Source organism: Lichenostomus cassidix, unplaced genomic scaffold (genome assembly GCF_008360975.1).
Source record: "Lichenostomus cassidix isolate B80296 unplaced genomic scaffold, HeHo_3.0 HiC_scaffold_34, whole genome shotgun sequence".
Classification (NCBI taxonomy): Eukaryota; Metazoa; Chordata; class Aves; order Passeriformes; family Meliphagidae; genus Lichenostomus; species Lichenostomus cassidix.
In genome coordinates, this window is record NW_028147431.1 from 1165452 (window position 1) to 1181070 (window position 15619).

A 15619-nucleotide genomic window follows, 5' to 3' on the forward strand; every position below is an offset into this window, starting at 1 on the left:
TTTGGGGTTTTCAGCTATCCTGCTGTAGATTTTGAGGTGTCTTTTGGGGTTTTTGGGTGTCCTGGTGTAGATTTTGGGTTGGATTTTGGGGATTTTGGGGTTCCTGATGTAGATTTTGGGGTTTTCTGGGTGCATTTTTTGTGATTTTTTCATTGATTTTGGGGTTTTTAGTGTGGATTTTTGGGGTTTTTGGGTATCCCAGTGTGGATTTTGGGTTAGATTTTGGGATTTTTGGATATCCTGGTGTAGATTTTGGGGTTTTCAGGTGTCCTGGTGTAGATTTCTGGTTGGATTTTGGGGTTTTTAATGTGGAATTTGGTGTTTTCTGGGTGCATTTTTTGTGATTTTTCACGGATTTTTGGGTTTTTTAATGTGGATTTTGGGGTTTTCATGTCTCCCCATTCCAATTTTGGGACAATTTTTGGGATTTTTCCTGTCCTTCAGTGCCATCCGGGGCGTGGCAGTGACCAACCTGTGTCCCCAGGACCCCAGCAGGCCGAGTGACACTGCTAGGATTTGGGGAGATTTTGGGGATTTTGGGGTTCCTGGGGTGGATTTTGGGGTTTTATTGTGGATTTTTGAGGTTTTTGGGTATCCTGGTGTAGATTTTGGGTTGGATTTTGTGGTTTTTGGGGTTCCTGATGTGGATTTTGAGGTTTTCTGGGTGCATTTTTTGTGATTTTTGATGGATTTTGGGGTTTTTAGTGTGAATTTTGGGGTTTTCAGGTATCCTGATGTAGATTTTGAGGTGACTTTTGGGGTTTTTGGGTATCCTGGTGTGGATTTTGGGTTAGATTTTGGGGTTTTTGGGGTTCCTGGTGTGGATTTTGGGGTTTTTGGGTATCCTGGTGTGGATTTTGGGTTGGATTTTGGGGTTTTTGGGTATCCTGATGTGGATTTTGGGTTGGATTTTGGGGTTTTTGAGTCTTGGTGTGTATTTTGGTGTTTTCTGGGAGGATTTGGTGTTTTCTGGGTGGGATTTTTGTGGTTTTTTGCAGAATTTGGGTATCCTGGTGTGGATTTTGGGGTTTTTGGGTATCCTGGAGAGGATTTCGGTGTGGAGTTTTTGGATTTTTTGGGGTTCCTGATGTAGATTTTGGGGTTTTCAGGTGTCCTGATGTCGATTTCTGGTTGGATTTTGGAGTATTTATTGTGGATTTTGGGGTTTTTGGATATCCTGGTGTAAATTTTGGGTTGGATTTTGGGGTTTTCAAGTATCCTGATACAGATTTTTGGCGTTTTCTGGGTTCATTTTTTTTATTTTTTTGTAGATTTTATCGTTTTTATTGTGGATTTTTGGGGGTTTTGTGTATCGTGATGTAGATTTTGGGTTGGATTTTGTGGATTTTGGGGTTTTCAGGTGTCCTGCTGTAGATTTTGGGCTGGATTTTGAGGTTTTTAATGTGGAATTTGGTGTTTTCTGGGTGCATTTGTTGTGATTTTTCAGGGATTTTTGGGTTTTTTAATGTGGATTTTTGAGGTTTTTGGGTGTCCTGATGTAGATTTTGGGGTTTTCATGTAGATTTTGGGGTTTTTGGGTATCCTGATGTAGATTTTAGGGTTTTTTGGTGTAGATTTTGGGGTTTTCAGGTTATCCTGATGTAGATTTTGAGGGCTTTGGGTATCCTAGTGTGCATTTTGGGGGTTTTTGGTGTAGATTTTGGGGGTTTTTTGTGTGGATTTTGGGGTTTTCAGGTACCCTGATGTAGATTTTGAGGGCTTTGCATATCCTGATGTAGATTTTGGGTTGGATTTTGGGGTTTTTGGGGTTCCTGGAGTGGACTTTGAGTTTTTCTGGGTGGATTTCTGTGATTTTTTGAGGATTTTGGGGTTTTTTTGGTGGATTTTGGAGGTTTTCAGGTTATCCTAGTGTAGATTTTAGGTTGGACTTTGGGATTTTTTTGAGTCTTGGTGTAGATTTTGGTGGTTTCTGGGTGGATTTTTTGTGTTTTTTTGCAGAATTTGGGTATCCTGGTGTCGATTTTGGGGTTTTTGGGTATTCTGGAGGGGATTTCGGTGTGGATTTTTTGGATTTTGGGGTTCCTGATGTAGATTTTGGGGTTTTCAGGTGTCCTGATGTAGATTTTGGGTTGGATTTTGAGGTTTTTAATGTGGATTTTGGGGGATTTATTGTGGATTTTGGGGTTTTCATGTCTCCCCATGTCAATTTTGGGACAATTTTTGGGATTTTTCCTGTCCCTCAGTGCCATCCGGGGTGTGGCAGTGACCAACCTGTGGCCTCAGGACCCCAGCAGGCCGAGTGCCTTCGAGAAGAGAACGTCAGTCAGACACGTCACCTTCACCGCCGAGACTCACAACTTCCCCACAGGTAGGGGCGTGGCCATGGGTGTGGTCATGGGTGTGGTCATGGGTGTGGTCATGGGTGTGGCCAGTGGGTGTGGTCAGGGAGGAATTTTGGGGGGATTGGAGCGGATTTTGGGGCGTTTTGGGTGGATTTTGGGGGGTTTGGAGTGGATTTTGGGGCGTTTTGGGTGGATTTTGGGGGGTTTGGAGTGGTTTTTGGGGGATTTTGAGTGGATTTTGGGGGGTTGGAGTGGATTTTGGGGGATTCTGGGGATTCTAGGATGGATTTTTGGGGTCAGTGGGCGTGGTCAGGGTGTGGCCATGGGTGTGGTCAGGGGTGTGGCCAGTGGGTGTGGCCAGGGAGGAATTTTGGGGGGTTTGGAGTGGATTTTGGGGCGTTTTGGGTGGATTTTGGGGGATTTGGAGTGGATTTTGGAATGGATTTGGGAGTAAGAGGGTGTAGTCAGTGGGCGTGGTCAGGGTGTGGTCAGGGTGTGGTCAGGGTGTGGTCAGGGAGGAATTTTGGGGGGTTTAGAGTGGATTTTGGGGGATTTGGAGCAAATTTTGGGGGATTTTGAGTGGATTTTGGGATGGATTTGGGAGTAAGAGGGTGTAGTCAGTGGGCGTGGCCAGGGTGTGGTCATGGGTGTGGTCAGGGAGGAATTTTGGGGGGTTTGGAGTGGATTTTGGGGGATTTTGAGGGGTTTTGAGTGGTTTTTGGGGGATTTTTGAGTGGATTTTGCGGTTTTTTTGGGGATTCTAGGATGGATTTTTGGGGTCAATGGTTGTGGTCAGGGTGTGGCCAGTGGGTGTGGCCAGGGAGGAATTTTGGGGGTTTTTTGTGGATTTTGGGGGATTTTGAGGGGTTTTTGGGGATTCTAGGATGGGTTGGGTGTGGTCAGTGGGCGTGCTCAGTGGGTGTGGCCAGGGAGGGATTTTGGGGGATTTTGAGTGGGTTTTGGGGCTTTTAAGTGGCTTTTGAGTGGTTTTTGGGAGTTCTGGGATGGATTTTTGGAGTTTTTTGGGTGTTTTGGGATGGGTTTTGGGGGTCAGTGGGTGTGGTCAGTGGGTGTGGGCAGTTGGAGGTTTTTTGGAGGATTTTTAGTGAATTTGGGGGGGTTTGAGTGGATTTTGGGGGTCTTTGAGTGAATTTTGGGGGATTTTGGGGATTCTGGGATGGATTTTGGGGGTTTTTGGGTGTGGTCAGTGGGCGTGGTCAGGGGTGTGGTTGAGGGGTGTGTCCAGGGAGGGATTTTGGGGGTTCTCGGATGGATTTTGGGGTTCCTGGGTGGATTTTGGGGGTTTTAGGATGGATTTTTGGAGTTTTTTCGGGTATTCTGGGATGAATTTCGGAAGTTTTGGGAGGAAATTTTGGGGTTTTTGGGACTTTTGGGTTTCATGGGATGGATTTTGGGGTCAGTGGGTGTGGCTGGGGAGGGATTTTGGGTGTCCAGGGGTGGATTTTTGGGGATCCTTGAGTGGATTTTTGGGAGTTTTGAGATGGATTTTTGTGGTCAGTGGGTGTGGCCAGAAAGAGATTTTTGGGAGGGATTGGAGTAGATTTTGGGGGGTTTGGAGTGAATTTTGGGGGTCTTTGAGTGAATTTTGGGGGATTCTGGGGATTCTAGGATGGATTTTTGGGGTCAGTGGGTGTGGCCAGTGGGCGTGGTCAGTGGGTGTGGTTAGTAGGTGTGGCCAGGGAGGGATTTGGAGGGATTTTGAGCGGATTTTGGGTGAATTTTGGGGGATTTCGAGTGAATTTTGGGGATTCTAGGATGGGTTGGGTGTGGTCAGTGGGCGTGGTCAGTGGGCGTGGTCAGTGTGTGGTCAGTTGGAGTGGATTTTGGGGGATTTTGAGTGGATTTTGGGGGTTCTGGGATGGATTTTGAGAGTTGCTGGGTGTGGTCAGTGGGCATGGCTAGGGAGGAATTTTGGGGGGTTTGGAGCGGATTTTGGGGTGTTTTGGGTGGATTTTGGGGGATTTTGAGTGGTTTTTGGGGGATTTTGGGGATTCTAGAATGGATTTTTGGGGTCAGTGGGTGTGGTCAGTGCTCAGGGATGGAGTGGGCGTGGCCAGGTGATTTGGGCGTGGCCGGTGGGCGTGTCCTGAGCTGACCACGCCCCTTTCCCAGAACCTTTGGGGATTTGGGGTAAAAATGGGGGAAATTTGGGGTCAAAAGGAGGAAATTTGGGGTTAAAAAGGGGAAATTTGGGATCCAGATAAGGAAATTTTGGGTTCAAATGGGAAATTTGGGGTCAAAATGGGTAAATTTGGGATCAAAGTTGGGAAATTTGTGGTCAAAGTGGGGAAATTTGGTGTGAGAAATGGAAAATTTGGGTCAAAAGGGGAAATTTGAGTTTGAAGGGGAAAAATTTGGGGTCGAAAGGGGAAATTGGAGTTCCAAGTGGGGAAATTTGGATTCAAAAATGGGCGAATTTGGGAAAAAATGGGAAAAAATCGGGGAAAAAATGGGAATTTTGGGTCATAATGGGTTCAGGGATGGGGTGGGTGTGGCCAGGCGATGTGGGCGTGGCCGGTGGGCGTGTCCTGTGCTGACCACACCCCTTTCCCACCACCTTTAGGGTCAAAAAGGGACAATTTGGGTTAAAAAAAGGGGAATTTTGGGATAAAAAATGGGAATTTTGGCTCATAAAGGGCTCAGGGATGGGGTGGGCGTGGCCAGTTGATGTGGGCGTGGCCGGTGGGCGTGTCCTGCGCTGACCGCGCCCCTTTCCTTGAACATTTAGTGCCAAAAATGGGAACTTGGGTTAAAAAAATGGGAAATTTGGGTTAAAAAAATGGGAATTTTGGGTAATAACGGGCTCAGGGATCGGGTGGGCGTGGCCAGGTGAGGTGGGCGTGGTCGGTGGGCGTGTCCTGAGCTGACCACGCCCCTTTCCCTGAACCTTTTGGATCAAAAGGCACAATTTGGTTTTAAAAAATGGGAATTTTGGGATTAAAAAATGGGAATTTCGGGTCATAACGGGATCAGGGATGGGGTGGGCATGGCCAGGTGAGCTGGGCGTGGCCGGTGGGCGTGTCCTGCGCTGACCACGCCCCTTTCCCATCACCTTTAGTGCCAAAATGGGAACTTGGGTTAAAAAAATGGGAATTTTGGGATAAAAAAATGGGAATTTCACCTCATAATGGGCTCAGTGATGGAGTGGGCGTGGCCAGTTGATGTGGGCGTGGCCGGTGGGCGTGTCCTGCGCTGACCGCGCCCCTTTCCTTGAACATTTAGTGCCAAAAATGGGAACTTGGGTTAAAAAAATGGGAAATTTGGGTTAAAAAAATGGGAATTTTGGGTAATAACGGGCTCAGGGATCGGGTGGGCGTGGCCAGGTGAGGTGGGCGTGGTCGGTGGGCGTGTCCTGAGCTGACCACGCCCCTTTCCCTGAACCTTTTGGATCAAAAGGCACAATTTGGTTTTAAAAAATGGGAATTTTGGGATTAAAAAATGGGAATTTCGGGTCATAACGGGATCAGGGATGGGGTGGGCATGGCCAGGTGAGCTGGGCGTGGCCGGTGGGCGTGTCCTGCGCTGACCACGCCCCTTTCCCATCACCTTTAGTGCCAAAATGGGAACTTGGGTTAAAAAAATGGGAATTTTGGGATAAAAAAATGGGAATTTCACCTCATAATGGGCTCAGTGATGGAGTGGGCGTGGCCAGTTGATGTGGGCGTGGCCGGTGGGCGTGTCCCTTGCTGACCGCGCCCCTTTCCCATCACCTTTAGTGCCAAAAATGGGAACTTGGGTTAAAAAAATGGGAAATTTGGGTTAAAAAAATGGGAATTTTGGGTAATAACGGGCTCAGGGATGGAGTGGGCGTGGCCAGTTCATGTGGGCGTGGCCTGTGGGCGTGTCCCTCTCTGACCACGCCCCTTTCCCTGAACATTTAGTGCCAAAAAGGGACAATTTGGGTTAAAAAAATGGGAATTTTGGGTTAAAAAAATGGGAATTTCGGGTCATAACGGGCTCAGTGCTGGGGTGGGCGTGGCCAGGCGGTATGGGCGTGGCCGGTGGGCGTGTCCCTGGCTGACCACGCCCCTTTCCCGCAGCGGTGGCTCCGTTCAGCGGTGCCACCACGGGCACAGGGGGGAGGATCAGAGATGTGCAGAGCACGGGGAGAGGAGCTCATGTCATCGCGGGGACAGCGGGGTACTGCTTCGGGAACCTGCTGGTGCCGGGTGAGGAGCATGGAAAATCCTAAAAATGACCCCAAATTTGGGTTCGGCGACCCCAAAAACCCTAAAAACCCACCTGGAAAACCCCAAAAACCCCGAAATCCCACCTGGAAAACGCTGAAAAATGCCAAAAACACACCCAGAAAACCCTAAAATCCCAACCAGGAAACTCCAAAATCCCACCTGGAAATCCCCAAAAAAACAACCCAGAAACCCCAAAAATTCCACCCAGAAATTTCACACAAAATCCCAACCAGAAACCACAAAAAATTCTCCTGGTACTGCTTCGGGAACCTGCTGGTGCCAGGTGAGGAGGGAGAAATATCCTAAAAATGACCCCAAATTTGGGTTCGGCGACCCCAAAAACCCTAAAAACCGACCCAGAAACACCAAAAAACCCCAAAAAATCACCCCAAATTCCCCAAATCTGCTTCGGGAACCTGCTGGTGCCAGGTGAGGAGCACGGAAAATCCTAAAAATGACCCAAAAATCGGGATCAGCGACCCCAAAAACCCTAAAAACCCACCCGGAAAACCCCAAAAACCCCGAAATCCCACCTGGAAAACGCTGAAAAATGCCAAAAACACACCCAGAAAACCCTAAAATCCCAACCAGGAAACTCCAAAATCCCACCTGGAAATCCCCAAAAAAACAACCCAGAAACCCCAAAAATTCCACCCAGAAATTTCACCCAAAATCCCAACCAGAAACCACAAAAAATTCTCCTGGTGCTGCTTCGGGAAGCTGCTGGTGCCGGGTGAGGATGGAGGAAAATCCCAAAAATGACCTGAAAATTGGGATCAGCGCCCCTAAAAACCCTGAAATCCCAAATTCTCAACCAGAAACACCAAAAAACCCCTAAAATACACCCAGAAAAGCCCAAAATCCCAACCAGAAACACCAAAAAACCCCAAAAAACAACCTGGAAAACCCCAAAAATTCCACCCAGAAATCCCTAAAATTCAAGGCAAAGCCCCCCAAAATTCCACCCAGAAATCCCCAAATTCCACCCAGAAATCTCCAAAATTCCACCCAGAAATCTCCAAAATTCCAACTTAGAAAACCCCAAAATTCCAACCTAGAAAACCCCAAAATTCCACCCAGAAAACCCTAAAATTCCTCCTGGAAATCCCCAAATTCCCACCTAGAAAACCCCAAAATTCCACCTAGAAAACCCCAAAATCTCACCTTGAAAACCCCAAAACTCCACCCAAAAACCCCCAAAATTCCACCCAGAAATCCCCAAAATTCCACCCAGAAATCTCCAAAATTCCACCTAGAAATCCCCAAAATTCCAACTTAGAAAACCCCAAAATCTCACCTTGAAAACCCCAAAACTCCACCCAAAAACCCCCAAAATTCCTCCCAGAAATCCCCAAAATCCCACCTAGAAAACCCCAAAATTCCATCCAGAAAACCCCAAAATTCCATCCAGAAAATCCCAAAATTCCACCCAGAAATCCCCAAAATCCCACCTGGAAAACTCTGAAAAATGCCAAAATCCCACGCAGAAAACCCTAAAATCCCAACCAGGAAACTCCAAAATCCCACCTGGAAATCCCCAAAAAACCAACCCGGAAACCCCAAAAATGCCACCCAGAAATCCCAAAATTCCACCTGAAAAATCCCCCAAATCCCCCAAAATTCCCCCAAATCCCCCAGAATTTTCCCCAAATTCCCCCTAAATCCCCCAAATTCCCCAAATCCCCAAATCAAATCTCCCAAATCCCCTGAATTCCTCCAAAATCCCCTAAATTCTCCCCAAATCCTCCCAAATCTCCCAAAATCCCCCAAAAATTTCCCTAAATCCTCCAATATCTCCCAAAATTTCTCCTAAATCACTGTACCCAAAATCCTCCACAATTAAATGCTCAAAATTCCCCACCTTCAAATTCCCAAAATTCCCCCAAAATTTCTCCTAAATTAAATCCCCTAAAATCCCCCCAAAATCCCAAAAATTCCCCCTAAATCCCCCAAAATTTCCCTTAAATGCCTCCAAATTCCCCCTAAATTCCCCATGAAATTCACCTAAATTCCACTTAGATCACCAAAAATTCCCCCATAATCCCCCAAAATCCCCCAAAATTCCCCCAAATTTCCCATTTTTGGGGTCCCTAAACCCATTTTTGGGGTGATTTGTAGGGTTTGAGCAGCCCTGGGAGGACAGAGCAGCTCCTTATCAACCCTCAAAATCCCCTAAATACCCCAAAATCCCCCAAAATTTTCCCTAAATCCCCAAAATTCCCCCTTAAAGTCCCCAAAACTCCCCCAAAATTTCCCCTAAATCCCCCAAAATTTCCCTTAAATGCCTCAAAATTCCCCCAAAATTCCCTGTTAAATCCCCTAAAATTCCCCCTAAATCCCCAAAATTTCTCCCAAATCTCCCAAAATTCCCCCAAAATTTCCCCCAAAATCCCTTCTAACCCATTTTTGGGGTCCCTGAACTCATTTTTGGGGTCCCTAAACCCATTTTTGGGGTGATTTGTAGGGTTTGAGCAGCTCTGGGAGGACAAATCAGCTCCTTATCCCCTCAAAATCCCCTAAATACCCCAAAATTCCCCTGAAATCTCCCAAATTTCCCCTAAATCCCCCAAATCTCCCATAATTCTCCTTGAATTCACCTAAATTTCCCCCAAATCCCCCAAAATTTTCCCCTAAATGCCCCAAAATTCCCCTGAAATCTCCCAAAATTTCCCCTAAATCACCAAAATTCCCCCAAAATTCCCCATGAAATTCACCTAAATTCCCCCAAAATCCCCCAAATCTCCCAAAATTCCCCCAAAATTTTCCCCAAAATCCCTTCTAACCCATTTTTGGGGTCCCTGAACTCATTTTTGGGGTCCCTAAATCCATTTTTGGGGTGATTTGTAGGGTTTGAGCAGCCCTGGGAGGACAAATCAGCTCCTTATCCCGAATCTTTCGCCAAACCCCTGGAGGTGGCGATCGGAGCCAGCGACGGAGCCAGCGACTATGGGAACAAGTTTGGGGAGCCTCTGCTGGCAGGTGACACTTTGGGGACACTTTGGGGACATCTGGGGACATCTGGGAAAAATTTGGGGACATTTGGAGGTGATTTGGGGATGATTTGGGGATGATTTGGGGATGTTTAGGGGACATTTGGGGACATCTGGGGACTATGGGAACAAGTTTGGGGAGCCCCTGCTGGCAGGTGACACTTGGGGACACTTGGGGACACTTGGGGACACTTGGGGACGTCTGGGAAAAATTTGGGATTTTTGGGAAAAATTTGGGGACATTTGGAGGTGATTTGGGGATGATTTGGGGGAGATTTGGGGAGATTTGGGGACATTTTGGGGCATTTTTGGACACTTGGGGACATCCCGGGGAGATCTGGGGACACTTGGGGTCCCTCAAGGGACATTTGGGGACAATTTTGGGATTTTTGGGAAAAATTTGGGGACATTTGGAGGAGATTTGGGGGAATTTTGGGGGAATTTTGGGATTTTTTGGGGACATTTGGGGACATCCCAGTGACTATGGGAACAAGTTTGGGGAGCCTCTGCTGGCAGGTGACACTTTGGGGACACTTGGGGACATCTGGGAAAAATTTGGGAAAAATTTGGGGACATTTGGAGGAGATTTGAATGAGATTTGGGGACATTTGGGGACATTTTGGGGACATTTGGGGACATCCCAGTGACTATGGGAACAAGTTTGGGGAGCCTCTGCTGGCAGGTGACACTTGGGGACACTTGGGGACATCTGGGGACATCTGGGGACATCTGGGAAAAATTTGGGAAAAATTTGGGGACATTTGGAGGAGATTTAGGGACATTTTTGGGATTTTTGGAGGAGATTTGGGGATGTTTTAGCACATTTTGGGGCATTTTTGGCCACTTGGGGACATTTGGGGACAAGTTTGGGATTTTTTGGGTCAATTTGGGGACCTTTAGGGGACATTTAGGGACAATTTGAGGACATTTAGGGACATTTGGAGACACCTTGGGGACATCTGGGGACATTTTGGGGATGATTTGGGATTTTTTGGGGACATTTTGGGGACATTTGGGGACATCCAGCGACTATGGGAACAAGTTTGGGGAGCCTCTGCTGGCAGGTGACACTTTGGGGACAAGTTTGGGACATTTGGGGACAAGTTTGGGATTTTTGGGAAAAATTTGGGGACATTTGGAGGAGATTTGGGGATGATTTGGGGATGTTTAGGGGAGATTTGGGGACATTTTGGGGCATTTTTTGGACACTTGGGGACATCCCGGGGAGATCTGGGGACACTTGGGGTCCCTCAAGGGACATTTGGGGACAATTTTGGGATTTTTGGGAGACATTTGGGGACATTTGGAGGAGATTTGGGGGAATTTTGGGGGAATTTTGGGATTTTTTGGGGACATTTGGGGACATCCCAGCGACTATGGGAACAAGTTTGGGGAGCCTCTGCTGGCAGGTGACACTTTGGGGACACTTGGAGACATCTGGGGACAAGTCTGGGATTTTTGGGAAAAATCTGGGGACATTTGGAGGAGATTTGGGGAGATTTGGGGCATTTTTGGCACATTTTGGGGCATTTTTGGCCACTTGGGGACATCCCAAGGACACTTGGGGACATTTGGGGACAAGTTTGGGATTTTTTGGGTCAATTTGGGGACCTTTAGGGGACATTTAGGGACAATTTGGGACATTTTGGGACAATTTTGGGATGTTTTTCAATTCTGCTCATTCTGGGTTTTTTCTGCTGGAATTTTTTGGGGATTTTGGGATAATTTTGGGTGGAAATTTTGGGTTTCCAAGCTTAGTTTGGGTCCATTTTGGGCCATTTTGGGACAATTTTAATTTATTTTTTGTGTTTCTGAATTCTGCCGGTTTTGGGGTTTTTTCTGCCAGAATTTTTGGGTAATTTTGGGTAATTTTGGGTAATTTTGGGTAATTTTAGGATTGTTTTGATTGTTTTTGAGTTGATTTTGGGTCATTTTGAGTTGATTTTGGGTCATTTTGAGGTGATTTTGGGTCATTTTGAGGTGATTTTGGTTCCTTTTGAGGTGATTTTGGGTCATTTTGAGTTGATTTTGGGGCATTTTGAGGCCATTTTGGGGCATTTCTGAGCAATTTTTGGTGATTTTTTAATTCCACCCATTCTGAGGTTTTTCCTGCTGGAATTTTTGGATATTTTTGGTTAATTTTGGGTGGAAATTTCGATTTTCCAGGCTTTGCCCGTTCCTTTGGGCAGCTTCTGCCTGACAGGTTTGGGTTGATTTTGGGGCATTTTGGGACAATTTTTGATCTTTTTTTGGCATTTTTTAATTCCACCCATTCCGGGGTTATTTCTGCTGGAATTTTTGGGTAATTTTGGGTGATTTTGGGTGATTTTGGGATCGTTTTGATTGATTTTGAGGCGATTTTGGGCCATTTTGGGTCAATTTTGGGTGATTTTGGGGCAATTTGGGGTGATTTTGGGGCAATTTTTGGGGCAATTTGGGGTGATTTTGGGGCAATTTTGGGGCAATTTTGAGCCATTTTGTGATGATTTTGGGTGATTTTTGGGTGATTTTGGGTAGTTTTGGCTTCTCCTGCTTTGCAGTGACTTTGGGTGGAATTTGGGGTGATTTTTAAGGATTTTTTGGTCATTTTGAGGTGGTTTTGGGGCCATTTTGGGACAATTTTGGATGTTTTTTTAATGTTTCTGAATTCTGCTCATTCCGAGTTTTTTCCTGCTGGAATTTTTGGGTGATTTTGGTTAATTTTGGGTGGAAATTTTGATTTTCCAGGCTTTGCCCGTTCCTTTGGGCAGCTCCTGCCTGGGATTTTGGGTTAATTTTGGGCCATTTTGGGCCAATTTTTGATCTTTTTTTGGCATTTTTTAATTCCACCCATTCCGGGGTTATTTCTGCTGGAATTTTTGGGTAATTTGGGGTGATTTTGGGTGATTTTGGGATCGTTTTGATTGATTTTGAGGTGATTTTGGGCCATTTTGAGGTGATTTTGGGACATTTCTGGTTGATTTTTGGATGTTTTTCAATTCTGCTCATTCTCGGGTTTTTCTGCTAGAATTTTTTGGTGATTTTGGGATAATTTTTGGTGGAAATTTTGGGTTTCCAGGCTTAGTTTGGGTTGATTTTGGGCCATTTTGGGCCAATTTTAATTTTTTTTTGTGTTTCTGAAATCTGCCGATTTTGGGGTTTTTTCTGCCAGAATTTTTGGGTAATTTTGAGATCATTTGAATTGATTTTGGGGTGATTTTGGGTCATTTTGAGGCCATTTTGGGGCATTTCTGAGCAGTTTTTTTATGTTTTTCAACTCCGCTAATCTCAGTGTTTTTCCTGCTGGAATTTTTGGGTGATTTTGGTTAATTTTGGGTGTAAATTTTGGATTTCCAGGCTTTGCCCGTTCCTTTGGGCAGCTCCTGCCCTCGGGGCAGCGCCGGGAGTGGATCAAACCTGTGATGTTCAGCGGAGGAATTGGAGCTCTGGAGGATCTGCACGTCAGGAAAGAGGCGCCTGAGCCTGGTGAGAACCCAAAAAACCCTAAAAAAATATCCTAAAAATATCCTAAAATATCCTAAAATAAATCTAAATTACCCCAAAGAGGCGCCTGAGCCTGGTGAGAACCTAAAATATCCTAAAAATATCCTAAATTATCCTAAAAATATCCTAAAATATCCTAAAACGTATCTAAGTTACCCCAAAGAGGTGCCTGAGCCTGGTGAGAACCCAAAATATCCTAAAAATATCCTAAAAATGACCTTAAACCACCCCAAAAATACCCTAAATTACCCCAAAGAGGCGCCTGAGCCTGGTGAGAACCTAAAAATGTCCTAAAATATCCTAAAAATATCCTAAATTACCCAAAAAAAACCTCAAAGAGGCGCCTGAGCCTGGTGAGAACCCAAAATATCCTAAAAATATCCTAAAATATCCTAAAAATATCCTAAATCATCCTAAAATAAATCTAAATTACCCCAAAGAGGCGCCTGAGCATGGTGAGAACCTAAAAATATCCTAAAAATATCCTAAAAATATCCTAAAAATATCCTAAAAATATCCTAAATTACCCCAAAAATACCCCAAAGAGGCGCCTGAGCCTGGTGAGAACCCAAAAAAACCCCAAAAAATCCCAAAAAATATCCTAAATCATCCTAAAATAAATCTAAATTACCCCAAAGAGGCGCCTGAGCCTGGTGAGAACCCAAAAATGTCCTAAAATATCCTAAAAATATCCTAAATTACCCAAAAAATACCTCAAAGAGGCGCCTGAGCCTGGTGAGAACCAAAAAAATATCCTAAAAATATCCTAAAAATATCCTAAAATATCCTAAAATGTCCTAAAATATCCTAAAACATAATCTAAGTTACCCCAAAGAGGTGCCTGAGCCTGGTGAGAACCCAAAAAATATCCTAAAAATATCCTAAAATATCCTAAAATATCCTAAATTACCCAAAAGAGGCACCTGAGCCTGGTGAGAACCCAAAAAAACCCCAAAAATATCCTAAATTACCCCAAAAATACCCCAAAGAGGCGCCTGAGCCTGGTGAGAACCCAAAATATCCTAAAAATATCCTAAATTATCCTAAAAGTATCCTAAAATATCCTAAAATATCCTAAAACGTATCTAAGTTACCCCAAACAGGTGCCTGAGCCTGGTGAGAACCCAAAAATATCCTAAAAATATCCTAAAAATATCCTAAAATATCCTAAAAGTATCCTAAAATATCCTAAAACGTATCTAAGTTACCCCAAACAGGTGCCTGAGCCTGGTGAGAACCTAAAAATGTCCTAAAAATATCCTAAAAATATCCTAAAATATCCTAAAACGTATCTAAGTTACCCCAAAGAGGCGCCTGAGCCTGGTGAGAACCCAAAAATATCCTAAAAATATCCTAAATCATCCTAAAATAAATCTAAATTACCCAAAAGAGGCGCCTGAGCCTGGTGAGAACCTAAAAATATCCTAAAAAATCCCCAAAAATATCCTAAATCATCCTAAAATAGATCTAAATTACCCAAAAGAGGCGCCTGAGCCTGGTGAGAACCTAAAAATGTCTTAAAAATATCCTAAAAATATCCTAAAATGTCCTAAAATAGATCTAAATTACCCCAAAGAGGTGCCTGAGCCTGGTGAGAACCAAAAAATATCCTAAAAATATCCTAAATTACCCAAAAAATACCCCAAAGAGGTGCCTGAGCCTGGTGAGAACCAGAAAAACCCAAAAAAATATCCTAAAATGACCCAAAAATACCCTAAAATGTCCCTAAATTACACTAAAGAGGCACCTGAGCCTGGTGAGAACCTAAAAAAAACCCAAAAAAATATCCTAAAAATATCCTAAAATATCCTAAAAATATCCTAAAATACCCTAAAACATATCTAAGTTACCCCAAAGAGTTGCCTGAGCCTGGTGAGAACCCAAAAATATCCTAAAAAATATCCTAAATTACCCAAAAAATATCCTAAATTACCCAAAAAATACCTCAAAGAGGCGCCTGAGCCTGGTGAGAACCTAAAAAACCCCAAAAATAACCTAAAAATATCCTAAAATATCCTAAAATGTCCTAAAATAGATCTAAATTACCCCAAAGAGGCGCCTGAGCCTGGTGAGAACCCAAAAAACCCCAAAAAAATATACTAAAAATGACCTAAATTATCCTAAAAATGTCCCTAAATAACACTAAAGAGGTGCCTGAGCCTGGTGAGAACCAAAAAAACCCCTAAAAGTACCCTAAAATACCCTAAAATGTCCCTAAATATCCCTAAATAACCTCAAAGAGGTGCCTGAGCCTGGTGAGAACCAAAAAACCCCCAAAAATAACCTAAAAATGACCTTAAACCACCCCAAAAATACCCTAAATTACCCCAAAGAGGCACCTGAGCCTGGTGAGAACCAAAAAATATCCTAAAAATATCCTAAAAATATCCTAAAATGTCCTAAAATAGATCTAAATTACCCCAAAGAGGTGCCTGAGCCTGGTGAGAACCCAAAAAACCCTAAAAATGACCCAAAAATACCCTAAAAATGACCCAAAAATACCCTGAATAACCTGAATAATCCCAGAGCCTGGTGAGAGCCAAAAAAACCCCAAAACACCCCAAAAATACTCTAAAATAACCCCAAAATTGCCCCAAAATACTCCCCAAATCCCCCTGCAGGATCCCAAATT

The 15619-nt window shown here is 44.5% G+C and overlaps 1 protein-coding gene across 1 annotated transcript in view; it reads left to right on the forward strand.

The window, feature by feature from the left end:
- Positions 1–2121: 2121 nt before the first annotated feature.
- The window catches only part of PFAS (phosphoribosylformylglycinamidine synthase), a gene marked incomplete at its 3' end in the record, with an annotated part of 49074 nt that continues 35576 nt past the window's right edge, over positions 2122–15619 (forward strand). The window contains exons 1-4 of the mRNA XM_085045145.1: positions 2122–2329; positions 6365–6493; positions 9362–9493; positions 12841–12969. Of these exons, the coding sequence (XP_084901271.1) occupies positions 2161–2329; positions 6365–6493; positions 9362–9493; positions 12841–12969 (559 nt within the window). The remainder of the gene's footprint in view (positions 2330–6364; positions 6494–9361; positions 9494–12840; positions 12970–15619) is intronic.